At 52.4% G+C, this 17,197-nt stretch overlaps 1 protein-coding gene across 1 annotated transcript; it reads left to right on the forward strand.

Annotated features, from left to right (window-relative positions):
• Positions 1 to 232: 232 nt before the first annotated feature.
• Positions 233 to 16,759, forward strand: PCK2 (phosphoenolpyruvate carboxykinase 2, mitochondrial). The gene is made up of 10 exons (XM_035135720.2): positions 233 to 349; positions 5,664 to 5,909; positions 6,111 to 6,295; positions 6,877 to 7,080; positions 8,709 to 8,896; positions 10,530 to 10,692; positions 12,248 to 12,466; positions 12,606 to 12,743; positions 12,849 to 12,944; positions 14,353 to 16,759. The coding sequence occupies exons 1-10, from the start codon at positions 321 to 323 to the stop codon at positions 14,805 to 14,807; spliced, it is 1,923 nt and encodes a 640-aa protein (XP_034991611.1). The 5' UTR covers positions 233 to 320; the 3' UTR covers positions 14,808 to 16,759.
• The last annotated feature ends 438 nt before the right edge of the window (positions 16,760 to 17,197 follow it).

Raw genomic sequence — 17,197 nt, forward strand, 5'->3', positions numbered from 1 at the left:
TGGCAGCTTCCTCTGTGCTCTTAACCCCTTCGTGCCCTGACTCCCAGTGGCAGGGCTTGGAGAGAAGCGCTGTCTCTCCCTCCGCGGCCCTTCCTGGCAATTGCGGGCGGCTCTTACATCATGCCCGTTTGCAGGCGGCGGCAACGTGGAGCGGAGGACGGAGGAGGAGGAGGAGGAGCGGGGCGGGCGGGGGGCCCGTCCCCCAGCAGCCTATGGGGCGGGCCAGGACGTGGGTCTCCTCCCCCTTCCTCTTTAAATCGGGCGCCCGGACGCCTGGGTCCATCCTGCGCTGCGAGGGGGCTGCGGGAAGGGGGGACGCGATGCCGGCGCCTTACACGCGGATCCTGGGGTGAGCACACGCCCGCCGTGGCCCCCTCGACTCCCTCTGTCTGCACCCCACTTCTGACCCTCCTGACCCCACCCCCGTTTCAAAGCAACACTGAATCCCCTTCCTCTTTCTTCCCCAGTCTCCAGCCTCCGCGATCTCGCCTCTCCAAGCCTCTGCTCCTCTGTCTCTTTCCACCTCCCCCCAACCCATCCTTCGCTCCCCAACTTCTGCTTCAATCCTTTCGGCAGATCTCATGAAGTTCAAGGGGGTGACCTTCGCTTCGAAGGGTGTTTGAGGTCTCGGCCTTCCCCCGTCCTCCCACCCCACAGAGATTGCTTTGCAATGCACCCCACTCTTATTTGGGGTGGTCCTGGAGGAGAGGGGTTCGCTTAAGTGGGGGGGGGGCGGGCAGAATATGGGAAGACAAATACCCATGCAAAATACAAACACCCCCCTCCTCCCTGGTCTGTTTTTATTTCATAATAATCTGCATGTGATTTTAAAATAACGTGATGCCATTAAGAAAAAAATGCAATGCAAAGCTCCTCTTACTTTATGTGACTGGAGTAAGAATGGGGTGAAGAGAAGTCCAGCCTCAGTTTGCACGTTCTGTGAAATGGGTACAAGACGTTAGGAGCCATTTGCTTCTGCCAAGCAAGGCCTCCTGTCCCTTCCCAACTGTGCTCATGTATTCCTTACTGATACATAGCTGAATATTGCAAGGGGGTTGGACTAGATTCCCCCCCTTCCAACTCTTGAGATTTGATGATCCTGCCTATATCTCCTTTAGATATGCTCCCCCCCCCTTTATTCTGTCTATCTACCTCTTCCTTCCTTGTCTGTGCCCCTGTCTAAGATGCAAATGTTCATATTCGGGACCCACTTCTGAGGTTAAAACTCTGAAACTGGAGGGGACACCCACCCACACCCCAATTGTGCGAGTGAGTTTCTAAATTTTGGGTGTCCTGCTTCCTTTGCAGGCAGAGCGTTTGCAGCCGGGGACACACAGATGGGTCCTTGTGCTCTGGCAACGGCACCCTTGTTTGTTAGGCTCTCCTCCTGCTTCTCGCTCTCCACGTCACCCACAAACACCCTCCTCCTCCCCCCTTCCTCTACAACCTTTCACCCATAAGAGGAAACAGCAGCCCTCCTGAGCCTCGCTTTGTTTTAAGAGCTCTTAATATTTCCTCTTTGATTGCCCTCCCCCAGGTAAACCAAGGTTGGGACACTAATCCGGGTGCTAGAGAGTTGCAGGAAGATGTCTCTCCCTGCAAACACACACACACACACACACACACACACACACACACACTGCAATCTCCGGTTGCAGCCCTGGGTCTCATCCTCTCCATGCAAGCCTCCCAGCCAGCTTGAACTCATCCAGTTTTATGGCTGGCTGTCAATCTCCTGGCTCCAGATTACCTTACCTTGGCTACCTTCTTTAGCCTTTGGACACACAAACAAAACACACACAGGTCCGCTCTGTAAAACGGGAGCAGCAACAGCTAGGGTGGCCGTCAAGCAAATAACACACATTTTAAAACGTGAGTATGCACAGCTTCCAGCCCCATCTCTGCCACGTTTTGTGGCCTTGGGTCAGTCACATTCTCTCGCTCTTGCTCTGTGCCTCAGTTCCTTTACCTGTAAAATGGGAGCAATATTCAGTCGTGGTTGGTTTGTTTAGAGCATTTGTACCCCGCTCTTCAGGGTGGCTTACATACAATCAAAACAAGGCAGTCCCTACCCGCAGGCTTATAATTTAACCCCCTCCCCAAAGGGAAGAAAAAAAAACCATGACACACAAGGAAAAAGGTACAGGAGGGAAGAGGAAACTGACATCACATGATTCTTGTGGTGTATGTCCACTTTAAAAAAAAAAAACCAAAACAAAACAATGAATGGAGTGTTCTGCAAGAACACTTTTCATTTTCATTCTGCAATGAATGGAGTGTTCTGCAAGAACACTTTTCCTCTATCCTGTAGCCTGTCAGGAGGATGGTCCTTCTCCCCGCCACACACATCAAGCGTTCCCATTTTACAGACGGAAAACTGAGGCCGGTGGGTTTTTTAAAAAAGTGTCCTGCCAGCGGTCAAGCAGTTAGGGAGGTGGAAAGGTGCAAAAGCTGAACCCTCTCTGAATGAATCGGAACGACTCTGTTGGTACCCGCAGCGTCGGAGTCAAAATGGCTGGGGAGGAAATCAGTGGGGAGAGGAATTGCTGTAGCTCACAGGTTGGGCATCTACCTTGCATCTACAGGGTCCCGGGTTCAATCCCCTGGTAGGGGCTGGAGTTCTCCTCTGAGGTTTTTTCGGTTGAAACACACACACACACGGTGCAAAGTTGCTTAACAAAGTGGCACACTTTTTGTGATCTGATCTAGGCTTGCCTCTCCCCCCCCCCTTTCTTTTTTAATTAAGACAACTCCCAGCGGCAGTGGGGAGATGCCACATGGGGAGCTGTGGGGCAAGGCGGGGAGGGCCTGCGCCTCTATCTGGGAACATCATGTTCCCACACGCAGGCAGGCCTCCGACCCGGCGCCCTGGGGGCATGGCTGGAGCCTCTTTCCCCCCCCCCACACGCTCCACCGGGAGCCTTGGCTCGGGCGAAAGTCCACGCCACCGTGTGGCCTGCCCCTTTGCCCTTTGCCCTGCCGCCTGGAGCCCCGCCAAGGTCTCTCGGCTCCTCGCTGTGGGTCCGCCGCCAATCCCAGGGGGGGAGAAGCAAACCCTTTCCCCAGATCTCCCGTGCAAGGGTCAGGGAGCTATCTACGTGCTCACAAACAATCTAGGGTCCACAGATTCACAGCTGTTGATATGGGAGGGCAGGGTGGTGGGTGATCATTGCCAGGCCGGCTTCCTCAACCTCAGCCCTCCAGATGCTTTTGGCCTACAACTCCCATGATCCCTAGCTAGCAGGACCCAGTGGTCAGGGATGGTGGGAGTTGTAGTCTCCAAGCACCTGGAGGGCTGAGGTTGAGGAAGCCTGTCCTAGAAACTTAAGAGGTGGAAGGGACATCCGGGGGTCATCTAGTCCAACCCCCTGCAATGCGGGAATGTCAGCAAAAGCAGCTTTGAGAAATGGCCATCCAGCCGCTGCTGAAAAACCTCCAAGGAAGGAGAGTCACCCTGCTCGCACGCACACGAGTTCGCGAGTGTACACACGGGGCTTTGTGGCGCATGATGAATGCGTGTTAGGCATGGAGATGGGCTTTGCCACTGGGCTTTGCCCGCTTGCCTTGGCGGCAAAGGCGTTTGGGGCAGCAGGGGAGACACCTGTTTGCACCTGCTTGTTATTTCACCCTTAAGCAAACCTCCCGATAACTTGCGAATGCCATCTTTTATTTTTAAAAAGAAATATGTGTTGAGGGGGAGCTTGCTAGCAAGGTGGCATGCGTGCCACCCTCTCCCGTCCACAACCTGTTGCTTTGCGCATAGGGGACAGGCCATAGCTCATGGGTAGAGCGTGCAGAAAGCCCCAGGTTCTAGCCTTCCAGGTAAGACTCCCTGCCCAGCGTTCAAAATCCGTCAGGCGCCAGGCGCATTTTGCACCCGGCTATTGGCCACTTGGGACCCAGGTGGCGCTGTGGGTTAATCCACAGAGACTAGGGCTTGCTGATCAGAAGGTCGGCGGTTCGAATCCCTGCAACGGGGTGAGCTCCCGTTGCTCGGTCCCAGCTCCTGCCCACCTAGCAGTTCGAAAGCACATCAAAGTGCAAGTAGATAAATAGGGACCGCTCCGGCGGGAAGGTAAACGGCGTTTCCGTGCGCTGCTCTGGTTTGCCAGAAGCAGCTTTGTCATGCTGGCCACATGACCCGGAAGCTGTCTGCGGACAAACGCCGGCTCCCTCGGCTTATAGAGCGAGATGAGCGCCACAACCCCAGAGTCGGACACGACTGGACTTGATGGTCAGGGGCCCCTTTACCTTTTTATTGGCCACTTGTGTCCAAGTGAAGATGCCCGGGCACCAGGTTGCTGCCCGACGTCTCCCCACCTGGGGGTCCGTGGATATGGCTTCTTTTCTCACACCAGCAACACATCCTGTCGAATTATATCCGTGATGTTTTATCTGCACAGTCAGAATGAATTTCGGGAACCAAAAAGTCAGGCTGGGAAATACGACTTTAGGGCTGTCCAGCCCCAAAATGGCAAATAGACCTTCGGTTTTGGCGACTGGAACCCTGGTTTAAGGATCCATTCGGTGCCCAGCTTATGTATCTTGAGTTTCTAGCCCTGCCTGAAATTCTGGGAAGCCACTTTTGTCCAGTGTAAACGATAAGGAGCAAGGTAGATCAATGGTCTGACTCAGGGGGAAGTACTTTCTGATGTTCACCCATCACAAGTATTCATCTCAGTGCTTCTCACCTGCCCCCAGGTGCTGCTGTGCATTGTGGGAAAATCTGCCAGGGTTTATGGGATACCTTCTCTCCATTCCCATTTAAGTTAAACTCCCATTATCACTCATTGTGGCAAAGGAGCTGTTTCGTTCCACGTCCTCATTTTCCCCGTACGGTTCCAGCCTGTCTACACACGCTTGGTTTCAACCTTGAGGCGGAGGTAGCTTTTTTTGGGGGGGGGGACACTGAATTTTGGGGGGAGGTTGCAAATAAGTGTGGGCCGCGTAGAGATAAGCGCACCCCACCCTTGCATTCCCACACGGGTGTTGTGTTGTTTGTGGCGTATATTTGAAAACGAAGAGGAAGGCGCATGGACCCCTTGCGCGGAGATGCACCCGCGCTGTTGTGCAGCGGCATCTAAAGTTGCTGGGGAACGCCGGCGCCTGGCTTTGCGCATACACTCCAGTGCACATGCTCATGGGTCGCCGCGCACGCACCGGTTTTTGCCTGCCCAAGCTTGCGTAAAATTTGCACACTTTGGAAGGCTGTGGGTTTGCCCCGGGGGAATCTCTCTGCCTATTTCTGCACGATTTAAATGCTCTGATAAGGACTTGGGAGAGGCCTGGGCAAACAGCAGTCCTGGGAAAACTGAGATGCCCAGCTAGGTTTTAATTTTCTTCTGCTCATGTGGCTCCATGAGCCAGTGTGGTGTAGTGATTAAGAGAGGTGGACTCGTAATCTGGGGAACTGGGTTCGTGTCTCCGCTCCTGCGCATGCAGCTGCTGGGTGACCTTGGGCTAGTCACACTTCTTTGAAGTCTCTCAGCCCCGCTCACCTCACAGAGTGTTTGTTGTGGGGGAGGAAGGGAAAGGAGAATGTTAGCCGCTTTGAGACTCCTTCGGGTAGTGATAAAGCGGGATATCAAATCCAAACTCTTCTTCTTTTCTTCTTCTTCTCCATGCCTGGTCTCACACTCTCTGTCTCTCTCTCTCTCTTGCAGCCTAGGAGCCTCCTCTATCAGATGTTGGTCCGTTGCCCCAGTGCGCTGGGCGCATGCCCCGCGGGTGCTCCACGGGGACCTGGGCAAACTTCCGGGCCGGGTGAAGGAGTTTGTGGATCACGGGGTGCGACTCTGTCAGCCGGAGAGCATCCACGTTTGTGACGGCACCGAGAAGGAGAACGTCAGAATCCTGAACTACCTGGAGTCTGAAGGCGTCATCAAGCCACTGGGGAAATATGAGAACTGGTGAGCGCATTGGAGGGCGGGAGGCGGACGCCCCCGGAAGCACATGGCTAGCGCATGTCCTGCAGAGCATCCTGGGAGGTGGCTCCACTCGCCGGGGGATGTGGGCACTGCAGCCACAATCCTGTCACTGGGCAGCTACGCCATACAGGTTTTGGGGGCGACAGAACGAACCTCGCTTTCCCCCTCTCTCTTCCTATGTAGCTGGCTAGCTAAGACCGACCCCAAGGATGTCGCACGAGTGGAGAGCCGTACGGTCATTGTGACAGAAAACCAGAGGGACACGGTGCCCATCCCTGCGCCGGGGATCAAAGGGCAGCTTGGCAACTGGATGAACCCCCAAACATTCAAGGGAGCAGTGGACGAGCGTTTTCCTGGCTGCATGAAAGGTAAAGAGAGAATAGGCAGTGGATAGGACAGGGAGGCTTTCTGAGGAGGGTCGGGCAAAATTAGCAGAATAATGATGATAATAATAATAATAATTCCCATCTGACAGGGTTGCCCCAGCTCCAAACAGATATAAAAACACAATAAAACATCAACCATTAAAAACTGCCTTCAGGTGTCTTCTAAAAGTTGTGTCGTTCTTTGTCTCCTTGACATCTGCTGGGAGGGTGGGTGCCACCACCGAGAAGGCCCCTCTGCCTGGTTCCCTGCAACCTCGCTTCTCCCAATGAGGGAACTGCCAGAAGGCCCTTGGAGCTGGACCTCAGTGTCTGGGCTGAGCAATGGGGCTAACTTCCTCCTGGACCTAGTTTATTTTTTTTCTCTACCCGTCCTTCTGCTCATTTGCACCCTGTTAGCTCATTGCTTCAAATATGTATCCACCAACCGCCCCACCTCAAGGGATGTGTCTCCACCCACGAAACCGTCCTTCCGCAATCCAATGCCCCTTCCTTCAGTCGCGCCCCCCCGGCCTCTGTTTGCCCCCCTGCCTTCGCCTTCCCCTCCTGTGACTCCTCTCCCGCAGGCCGCACCATGTACGTCATCCCCTACAGCATGGGGCCCATCGGCTCGCCCCTCTCCAAGATCGGCATCCAGCTCACGGACTCGGCCTACGTGGTCGCCAGCATGCGCATCATGACCCGGATGGGCACAGCCGCCCTCCGCACGCTCGGCGACGGGGAGTTTGTCAAGTGCTTGCATTCGGTGGGGCGGCCTTTGCCCCTGGAAGGTGAGAGGGTCCTCTTTGGGGTTTCGGAAGCGGGGGGGAACCCCTCTCGGGGCTCCCCGGTGGTTAGGGACGAGGCTCGGGTTTCGAAGCAGCCACTTGCTTTTCCCCCACCGAGCCTTGGTCAGTTTTGCAATGACTGCTAGCGGAATTAAAATCATGGGATTGAAGAGAGAGATTGTATGGGGAAACGAAACGCCGGTTTGGGTACAGGTTTAGCTCTGGCAAAGATCCTTAAAGAGTCAGAGCTCTCGTCAGGCCGCATTCGCACCAGACATTTTAAAGCTCTGTGATACCACTTTGAACTGTCATGGCTCCCCCCAAGGAATTCTGGGAGATGTAGTTTGTTAAGAGTCTTTCGGAGACACAGACACACACACACACATTCCCCTCTCACGGCTACAGTTCCCAGAGTGGTTTAACAATCAATCCCTCTTGACAGGGAGCTCTGGGAATTGTAGCACTGTGAGGGGGTTCTTCAAACCTTGTGTCCCCAGGCGTTGTCAGACTACAACTCCCAGCACCCTCAGTCAATGGCCGGGGATAATGGGAGTTGTGATCCAGCACTATCAGAAGCAGGCTGTCCTGAGAGCACCCATAACAAACTACAGCTCCCAGGATTCTCTGGGCAAAGCCATGGCTGTTTAGAGGGATATGGTAATGCTTTAAATCAGGCATAGACAACCTTCGGCCCTCCAGATGTTTTGGACTACAATTCCCATCATCCCTAACCACTGGTCCTGCTAGCTAGGGATCATGGGAGTTGTAGGCCAAAACTTCTGGAGGGCCAAAGGTTGCCTATGCCTGCTTTAAATGTAGGGTGTGAATGCGGACTTTGTTTCCTACAGTATTATTATTATTATTAAATTTGTATAGCATCATTTATCCATAGATTTCAGGCCAGTTCACAGCATTAAACTGCAAGATAAAAACACAAAATGCAGAATACAAACAGGAACAAAACAAAATAAAAACAGGAACAAAACTCCAGGTGGTCAGGCCTCACCTGGAGTACTGTGTCCAGTTCTGGGCACCACAGTTCAAGAAGGATACTGACAAGCTGGAACGTGTCCAGAGGAGGGCAACCAAAATGGCCAAAGGCCTGGAAACGATGCCTTATGAGGAATGGCTTAGAGAGCTGGGTATGTTTAGCCTGGAGAAGAGAAGGTTAAGGGGTGATATGATAGCCATGTTCAAATATATAAAAGGATGTCATATAGAGGAGGGAGAAAGGTTGTTTTCTGCTGCTCCAGAGAAGCGGGCACGGAGCAATGGATTCAAACTACAAGAAAGAAGATTCCACCTAAACATTAGGAAGAACTTCCTGACAGTAAGAGCTGTTCGGCAGTGGAATTTGCTGTCAAGGAGTGTGGTGGAGTCTCCTTCTTTGGAGGTCTTTAAGCAGAGGCTTGACAGGCATATGTCAAGAATGCTTTGATGGTGTTTCCTGCTTGGCAGGGGGTTGGACTGGATGGCCCTTGTGGTCTCTTCCAACTCTGATTCTAAACCAGTAACTCCCCTCCTCAGTACAGCTGCTGGAACACCCTTCAAGTCCCGTTGCTCAGCCTCAGAGGCATGTGCGGAATTCCTCCAGAAGATTGCCGACCTCTGTTTTTCTCCTCCCAATGCAGATGAGTTGGTGAACAACTGGCCGTGCAACCCCGAGAAGACCCTCATAGCCCATGTCCCGGAACGCCGAGAAATCGTCTCCTTTGGCAGCGGCTACGGAGGCAACTCCCTCCTGGGCAAGAAATGTTTTGCCTTGCGCATTGCCTCTTGCATTGCCAAAGACGAGGGTTGGCTGGCAGAGCATATGCTGGTGAGAGGGATAGTTTGTGAAGGTAGCTCATCCCCCGTCCCCACGTTGGAGAAGAGGCAGGCCTGGCGGGGTAGGACGAGGGAAACCGGGAGTCAACGGCTAAATTTCCTCCACAGTTTCAGAGGAAGAGGTCTTCTCTCTTGCGCATGGCTGCAGTTGTCATTGTCCGCACATGCTCAGAGGCGCTCTTGGCTCCTCTTTACGGAGCCCCAGGTCCAATCCAGGCTTTGTGGGTTCAGTCTTGCATGCCAGGCAGCGATGGTGTGCAGTGGGTCTCCTGCAAAGGCTTCTGGGAGCCTGGAAATATTATTCAGTCTGGGTTCGGCCGGGGCTTGATAGCCAGGACTGGGGAAAGGGATGTGGGGCTTAGGAGCAAGGCCAAAGGACGGCGGGGTGTTTACATTGCCTCAGAGGGATATTTAACAAGCAAACATTAATTGGTTAATGAGTGGCAGAGGACTGCTGAAATCCCAAATGTGCGAGGATGAGTCGTGACGCATGGAAGGGAAGGACCGGGGGGAGGTGAATTTGTGAGGTCTTTCGTCAGGACCCAGAGGGCATTGGCCCAGGTGGAAGGGCAGTCGAGGGGACCCACGGCGGCAGGTGTGTAAGTGCAAAGCCTTGTGGGAAGACTTGCGTGAAGCTGTGGGGGGATTTTCATTGCAAAATAAGTGTTCAACAGCCTCCAAAGCATTGTGGGTAATTTGGGGGATGTCATTAACTCTCCAGAACAGGAGTTGATCTTTGTGCGTTGAGTGAAGGTTTCATTATTTTTAAAATGGCCCTACAATCCATTGCTTCTGGTTGAGACATTTTAAAGAGTTGCTTCGGGTAACCCCCTGATCCAAGACTCGGCAGCAGACCTGGCGCTCTCCAGATCCTTTGGACTAAAGTTCCCAAAAGCCCCAACCAGGATGGGGGAAGGCTAGTCTTAAATAATGGTTGTGGGAATGGCATTTATTGCAATGTATTCTGGTACTTTTATATTTCATTGCGAAACCAAAGTTGCTTCCTTAAAAAAATAAAGATAAGATACAGTATCTTTATTGTCATTGTCCCCTTGCGGGAACAACGAAATTACTCGGTTGCTACATCCACTCAGATAAAGCATTCCGCATAATCCAAAATTACAAAACCTAATTAAAAACAGTAAATCTAATACAAATAACAAGTAAAATAAGATGACTTCAAAGTCCAGGCTTTCCATTTAAGGCCAAAATCGCTCTAGAGAAGAAACTGTTCCTGAGATGGGGGGGGGAAAAAAGGAAGGCTCCTCTGTGTTTAGCCAGACAGGCAGAAATTCAACAGATGACGATCTACCCTCTGCTGCATCTCTGTGCTATAAAAGCATCACCTGTTGAATTTCCTGACCTGCTGCACCAGAAAAATAGGAAAGAGCACATGGAAATGTCTCATTAAAGTTTAAACCACACTAGGCTTTAAGACGCAAACAGTCTTCGTTGCAAATATCTGATTACATGTATCCTAAAGTTAGCTTAGATTTCTTAAAACAAGAAACTCATCTAAAATTTGGGTCCTGCGTGTGTCTCTGGTCTTTGGGGACTGTGCATCACCTTTCTCTGCCTGCTCATCTCCTGAGACGTTTACACGCTGCTGATTTCCCCCTTTCCAGATCCTGGGACTCACAAACCCAGAGGGCAAGAAGAAGTATGTGGCCGCAGCCTTCCCCAGCGCCTGCGGAAAGACCAACCTGGCCATGATGAACCCCACGCTTCCCGGCTGGAGGGTGGAGTGCGTGGGGGACGACATTGCGTGGATGAAGTTCGACAGCGACGGTGAGTTTAGATCTGGGGCACCAAGGCATAGCTGCCAACTCTCCCGTTTTCCCTCGGAAATCCCCGTTTTTCCAGCTGTTCCTAGCTGAAAAAACGGATTTTTTTTTGTTTTCTCCCGGTTTATTCTGGCGCGGCGGCCATTTTGGAACTGGGTGGAGCATGCTCAGAAGCGACTATTGATGCTGCTCTGCCCAGTTCCAAAATGGCTGCAGTGCGACTTCTGGCACGGTGGCCATTTTAGAACTGGGCAAAGCAGCATCAAAAGTCACTTCTGAGCACGCTCCGCCCAGTTCCAAAATGGCGGCAGCGTTACTTCCGGTCTGCTATTTCCGGCCCGGTCCCTTATTCCTCTGACAGCAACTTGGCAGGTATGCACCAAGGGAATGAGAGGAGCAGGGCGCAGCATGCTTCCTCTGTCGCGAGAGGTGGAGAGCATGCCGGAATTAGGGGACTTGCGGTCAAATCTGTGCTCGGCCGCGAAGATCACTGAATGACCTTCGTCCGGTTTCGCCCTCTCTCTGTGACCAACCTACCACACAGGGTTGTTGTACGGCAAAAAGACAGGGGACTGGGAGCTGATATACTCTGCCCTGAGCTCCTTGGAGGAAGGGCAGGATAAAAATGGGGGGGGGGAATAAACACGCTTTGTAAGGGCGAGAATGTGGCCCTCTAGACATCACTGTATGGCCCTTGGAGCTATCCCCAGGGCATGCACACATCTCCTCAGGCCGACTGACAACACCTCTGGCTTCCAAGATGATATTTACATCTGGTGCTCCGCCTACTTTTGCCCCTGGCCCCGCCCACCATGGGCAGGTGGCCCTTGTGCAATTGCTCAGAAGAGAATGTGGCCCTCAGGTTGGAAAAGTACACAGAAAAGGTGCTAACTCCCAAGTTTTGGGGGTTTCAAATGGGCAAGGTACCCTCAGTGCACCATTCCCCACCGCTGTCATGGCTACCCACTCAGTTGCCTTGTGGGCCTTGGCCACCTTCACACCCTACTTTTAAAGTAGTTCAAACCATCATGGCTTCTCCCCAAAGGATTATGGGAACTGTTGTTTTGCTGAGGATGCTGAGAGGTATTAGGAGGCCAATATCAGAAAGCTACAATGCCTAGAGTTCCCTGTCAGGACGGTTAAACCACTCGGAGGGCAGAGCAAGCTGGTAAGAGGTGTGGCCTCCTGAGAGAGGGTGTGGCCTGAGGAGAAATCTTGAGAGCCAGACAGAAAGCCTGGTGGGTCTGCATTTGGCCCCCGGGCCTGAGGTACTGCCACCCCTAATTTCCCAGGTAGTCTGTCGTTCATCCTGTCTGCAGAGTTTCTGGGGAGGTCAGATCGGCTGACCTCCCCAGCCTTAAGATGGCTCCTCCGGTTGCTCAAAGGGGAATGGCGGATTTGGTGGATGGAAAGGCAGAAGTTTGCGCAGAGACAGCGGCTCCTCGTGTGAAGAAGAGAAGGAAGCCTGGGGAAATAGAGGCTCGCACTGGCGTGAAGAGGCCCTGGGATCCAGAACATAATCCGATGCAGCTCATTCTCTTCTCCCCTCTCACGCGTAGGCTGCTTGCGGGCCATCAACCCTGAGAATGGCTTCTTCGGGGTGGCGCCCGGTACGTCCACCAGAACCAACCCCAACGCCATGCACACCATCCAGCGGAACACCATTTTCACCAACGTGGCAGAGACCAGCGAAGGTGGCGTCTACTGGGAGGGCATCGACCAGATGATCCCTGCGGGGGTGACCATCAGCACCTGGCAGGGCAAACCTTGGAAACCAGGCAAGGATGGGTGACTTGTTTGCAAAGGATTCTGGGTAGTTGCAAAGGATTCTGGGTAGTTGCGCAGAACAAAGCGGAGAGTGGGGAGTGCACGGGGCCCGGTAACCTGAACTTCCCCTTCTCTTTCTTCCCTGCCAAGGTGACGCGGCGCCGGCCGCCCACCCCAACTCGCGCTTCTGCGCACCAGCCCGCCAGTGCCCAATCATGGACCCGGACTGGGAGTCCCCCAAGGGGGTCCCTATTGATGCCATCATCTTTGGGGGCAGGAGACCTGCAGGTAAGCTCCCTGGCCTCCCGCTCCTCCTCCCAGACTCTGTGGGCACCCACTGAGCGACCCTCCGCTCTGAGGGACCCTACCCGCTAAACTGATTTCCCCCCACAGGCGTGCCCCTGGTGTACGAAGCCTTCAATTGGCGCCACGGCGTCTTCGTGGGCAGCGCAATGAGATCGGAATCCACCGCAGCCGCTGAACACAAAGGTGAGGACTCTCTGGGAGGCTAGGTGGATGTGTCCTCTATTTAGATCTGGTTGCATCTCAAGGGCTAAAGTCCTGCCCACCCACCTTCGGTAATGGAACCGAGGCCATGGAGAGCACGTTTAAATGAAGGGTGGGGAGAATTTTTCTGCAAAAGGACGACATTCCTGGCAGGATTGCACCAGTAGTTGGCAGGGCCAGAGGAGCAACAACTGAGAAATGTACCTTTGTAGTGGCGCCCACCCTGTGGAATTGCCCTCCCGTCAGATGTCCATGTAATTTTCCGTAGACATCTGAAGGCAGCCCTGTTTCAGGAAGATTTTAATGTGTGCCTTTTTTCTGCTTTTTGGTTGGAAGCTGCTCAGAGTGGCTGGGGCAACCCAGTCCAGACGGGAAGGGTATAAGAAACAAATTATTAGGGTTATTATGAGGAGAGTCTGAGGGCCTGATAGAGAAGCTGTCAGGCCTGAATATTCCCAACTCCTCCTTTAAACTTTTGTAAATGGTGGAGTCAGAGACAGGCAGACTGACAGCAGTGGAGCAATGATAAGCGCATGGTCCAAGTCTAAACCGAAAGGCGAGGTGTCGGAGCAAAGGCAGAGCTCCAGGTACAAGGCAAACACAGCAGGCAGGTAGCCCAGGTGTAGCCAATCTGCCAGATGTTCCTGCATCACAACTCCCATCACCCCTGGCCATTGGCCGTGCAGATGGGAGATGTAGTCCACAACATCAGCAGGGCACATGGATGACCCCTATTCTTGAGCATTGCTCCGGAGCTGAGAGATACTTATTCTTTTTTTATTCATATATTCAACTTGTATACCGCTTTTCCGTAGAAATATACCCTGGGGCGGTTCACAACCCAACAAAAAAGCAGCAATATTTGAGCACCAGATGGTTCCAGTATGACAATCCAAATAATTCACAGAGTTCAATTAATATCAAATCTACTAACAAGCATTTTCAGTGCCATCAATTACAGTGGTACAGTATCTCGGTTTTCGAACGTAATCCATTCTGGAAGACCGTTTGACTTACGAAACATTCGAAAACCAAGGCCCAAAGGGCGGTCTGCAAATTCAGTAGAAAAAAAAAAAGCTCAGCGGAAGCCGTTCGACTTCCGAGGCGCGTTTGAAAACAGAAGCATTTCCTTCTGGGTTTTCGGCATTCGGGTTCCGAATCATTCCTCAATGGAGACATTTGAAAACTGAGGTACCACTGTATTATTAACAATAATAAAACCAGCAGAGTTTATATTATGAAGGAGCAGCGATGTATATACCCTGAGGAGTAAAATATATGGAAACGGAAGTTTTACTTCAGAGACAGCTTTACAAAGCTTTGTTTAGGCTTACGCATACTTGTTTAAGGTATCCTATCCCTGCTCCCCTCCCTCCCCAAATCGTTCCAGGCAAGGTCATCATGCACGACCCCTTCGCCATGCGCCCGTTCTTCGGCTACAACTTTGGCCGCTATCTGGAGCACTGGCTGAGCATGGAGGGCCACAAGGGAGCCCGCCTTCCCAAGATCTTCCATGTCAACTGGTTCCGGAAGGATGCCGCTGGGAACTTCTTGTGGCCGGGCTTCGGGGAGAACTCCCGGGTCCTCGACTGGATCTTCCGCCGCGTCGACGGAGAGGAGAGCGCCAAGGAGACGCCCATCGGCTACATCCCCAAAGATGGCGCCTTAGACCTGACAGGCCTCAACAAGGTGAACTACCAGGAGCTTTTCTCACTGCCCAAGGAATTCTGGGAACAAGAAGTGAGGGAAGTGAGGCAGTACCTGACGGAACAAGTGAACGAGGACCTGCCCAAGGAAGTGATGAAGGAACTGGAAGCCTTGGAAGCCCGGGTAAAGAAGATGTGAGGCACCTGAAAAGGGAACACACCTGCTCTCCGAAAAAAGAGAGAGGCCAAAGACACACACCCTGCACCTCCTGTGGGAGATGGAGGAGATGACAGGGAGCTTGTTTACAAAATGTCCCTTCCCCACTTCTTTCCAGCTACGCCTCTCTGGCCCTTCAGGAGTCGGCCATCTTGTTTCCTTGGTCATGAGGCAGCCATCTTGCCTCCTAGGCAATATGAGCCGCGCATACTGCTTTCTTTATTTTCTTGATAGATCTGCTTTGCTTCCCCTTTCCTGTGCCACTAATCCTCCTCTGGTTGTAGGGTGAAAGTGACCCGCCGTCTTGTTCCACCAGCTGCCCGTTGGTTCCCGTTTGGGTCTACGTTCCCTGTCTGTGTGCCATCTTTGTTCTCGAGTGGCTTTTGACCTTTCGTAGAATGCCTTTCCCTCCTTCTAGAGAAAGACTTTTACATTGGGGGGGGGATGATGGAAAGCCTTTTGGGGAAAGGGACACCCCAGGCTAGCTTGCGGCATGTCCTCAGATCTTAAGTTGCTGCCTCTAACGCAGCTTTGGGTTATGGATGTGGAACCAGTTGTTCACCAGCCATGATGCAGTGGAAGCTGTACTGCATCAAAGCAGAAGTCATTTCTTTAGCGCCGAGAAGTTTTTGCCCCTTCAAATTTTGCTGGACTACAACTCCCATCATCCCTGGCCATTGGCCACGCCGGCTGCGGCTTATGGGGGTTGGAGTCCTGCAATGTCTGAAGTGCCCCCCTTTCGCCACCCCTGCCTTAGTAGAACCTCAGGACCAGCCTTCCTATTTGTTAGCTCCAACTGAATCATAGAACTGTAGAGTTGGAAGGGACCCCAAGGGCCATCTAGTCCAACCCCCCTGCAATGCAGGAGTCACAGCACAAAATCCCTGACAGATAGCCGTCCAAACTACTTAGAAACCTCCAGTGAGGGACTGGAACAAGTAAGTGCTAATCCTTCGCTTCTAGGCCAATTGCTAACACTTGACATCAACTGGAACGCGGCGGCCACATCCATGCATTTGCCTAGCCTCTCCCGCTATTTCTTTTGGTTGCTAAACGAACTTACGACACTGCCTTAGACCGAGTCTGACCCATTAGCCTTATTTTATCCACCGACAGCTGGTTGCTCTCAAGAGCCCTTGGAGAGAAGCCTTTGCTGATCAGCGAGGGATGCCAGGACTCATCCTGGGACTTCTTAGCACACATGCCACTGAGCTTATGTGGCTCCTATGAATGTACTATGCTCCCTCGGGAATCCGTTCAGCGATCTTTTTAGTTGGCATGAGGTTTCATGCCGACGCCCTTCCTTGGTTCCATAAACCCCTTGGTTGTTTAAACCCACATTCCCCCCTCTTCCGGACCTCCTTTACATTGGGCATACTTGAACATCACACATAAGGGACCAATCCCACGAGGCCCGTAAGAGATTGTAAGGCATTTGACAAAGTCATACAGTACTTTCTCTCCTTCGTGCCCACCCAATATGTGGCGCGGCCCGCAGGATTTATGGTTTGTAAATCAGGGAACGGGGGAGAAGGCTTCGACGGTTCTTCCGCGCTAGAGAGCACATTTTTGCACTTCAAATGTCCACAAGAATGTAAGGAGAGCCTGCTGGATCAGGTCAGTGGGTCATCTCATCCAGCATCCTGTTCTCACAGCAGCTAACCAGATGCTCCGGGGAGCGGGGTGGATCCACAAGCAGGATTTTAGCACGAGCACCCTCCCCTCCTCCGTTTTTTTGTGGGTTTTTTTGAGCCCAAGACGCCAATTGCTGTTTTGGTTCCAAGTTTACCAGAGTTGTACTTTGTACAATCAGCCTCTGATCCCCCCCACTTATCTAGCTTCAAACCTGTGAATGGGGTGTGTGGGGCGGAATGCAACTAAACCATCAAGCTCATTGCCAAAACCATAATTTTGTTGCCTGCCTTTGAAATCTCGTAACTGAAGCGGGCAACACCCATTTGGAGCTTGAATTCTCTCTGTGTGTGTGTTCTGGGGCTTCGTGGCGTGATGGCAACTCAGCCCAGTCCATTTTATTAAAGCCCGACAAGCGTTGTTACTCAGTCTCCACCGTCATCTCCAGCGCAGCAACCGTTCCGTACACAAAATGGTTCTCCCCAACTTCAGATTTGCTCGTTCCCAAGAAGGTAGTTGTCAACTCTGCTGCCAAGTAGGTGTGGGGCAATTAAATTCCCTAGCAAACAAGTCAGCCTTCTCCAGAAGACTTATACACCCATGTTAGCTTTGGGGTAAATTAACAACTCGGAGTCAAACTTTATAGATAACCCACCCAGAGAGAGTTCTGGTCCTGGATTAGGGAGAAGCTGAATTGAATCTTTCCTCAGTCACGTTGCTCATGGCAGAGCCTTGGATAA

Source organism: Zootoca vivipara, chromosome 13 (assembly GCF_963506605.1).
Source record: "Zootoca vivipara chromosome 13, rZooViv1.1, whole genome shotgun sequence".
NCBI lineage: Eukaryota > Metazoa > Chordata > Lepidosauria > Squamata > Lacertidae > Zootoca > Zootoca vivipara.

What these genes read in the sequence shown, in the direction of transcription:
- PCK2 (XM_035135720.2), top strand. Translation starts at nt 321, where the DNA reads ATGCCGGCGCCTTACACGCGGATCCTGGG. An exon ending in TTTTCCTGGCTGCATGAAAG is followed by an intron (nt 6,296 to 6,876) that starts GTAAAGAGAGAA and finishes CCTCTCCCGCAG; the next exon opens with GCCGCACCATGTACGTCATC. An exon ending in CGCAGCCGCTGAACACAAAG is followed by an intron (nt 12,945 to 14,352) that starts GTGAGGACTCTC and finishes AAATCGTTCCAG; the next exon opens with GCAAGGTCATCATGCACGAC.